Source organism: Mizuhopecten yessoensis, unplaced genomic scaffold (assembly GCF_002113885.1).
Source record: "Mizuhopecten yessoensis strain PY_sf001 unplaced genomic scaffold, ASM211388v2 scaffold8313, whole genome shotgun sequence".
Lineage (NCBI taxonomy): Eukaryota > Metazoa > Mollusca > Bivalvia > Pectinida > Pectinidae > Mizuhopecten > Mizuhopecten yessoensis.
In genome coordinates this window covers 244,787-245,206 of record NW_018407485.1, presented here as the reverse complement: position 1 = coordinate 245,206, position 420 = coordinate 244,787, and the positions used below count along the sequence as shown (strand labels likewise).

Sequence of the window (420 nt, the reverse complement as noted above, 5' to 3'; positions counted from 1 at the left end):
TAACCCTAACCCTAACACATGTACGTGTAACATATGACATTAACAAAGTTGACTGAGTTAACTTGCATCTATAAATCTAATAAATTGAAAATCAAAACGATGTATTCAAACTGATATTACCAACTAAAGATTACAATATAACGACACTAACTATAATATTTGTATTTGCTACATTTTCCATTATCAATGTTTTTCATATTTTAACAGCACATTTACACCAATGGCCACAGAGTTGTTCACAGCTACTGATCTAAACAGGGACCAGGAGATCACAAGGGTGGAAATCGAACGCAGTTTTGCGAAGTATGACGAAAACGGTAAGGGTATCCAGGTAGAGGATACACGTGTAAAGCACACGTCCCCTAAGTAGAACGATGCACGTAAGACACGGACATGGCGATCGCATCTTTAAAAACTTCC

General features: G+C 36.9%; 1 protein-coding gene across 1 annotated transcript in view; it reads left to right on the top strand.

Annotated features, from left to right (window-relative positions):
- The first annotated feature begins 213 nt into the window (after nt 1–213).
- The window catches only part of LOC110455595 (calmodulin-like protein 5), a 3,815-nt gene continuing 3,608 nt past the window's right edge, over nt 214–420 (top strand). The window contains exon 1 of the mRNA XM_021505790.1: nt 214–317. Within this exon, the coding sequence (XP_021361465.1) occupies nt 221–317 (97 nt within the window). The 5' untranslated portion in view covers nt 214–220. The remainder of the gene's footprint in view (nt 318–420) is intronic.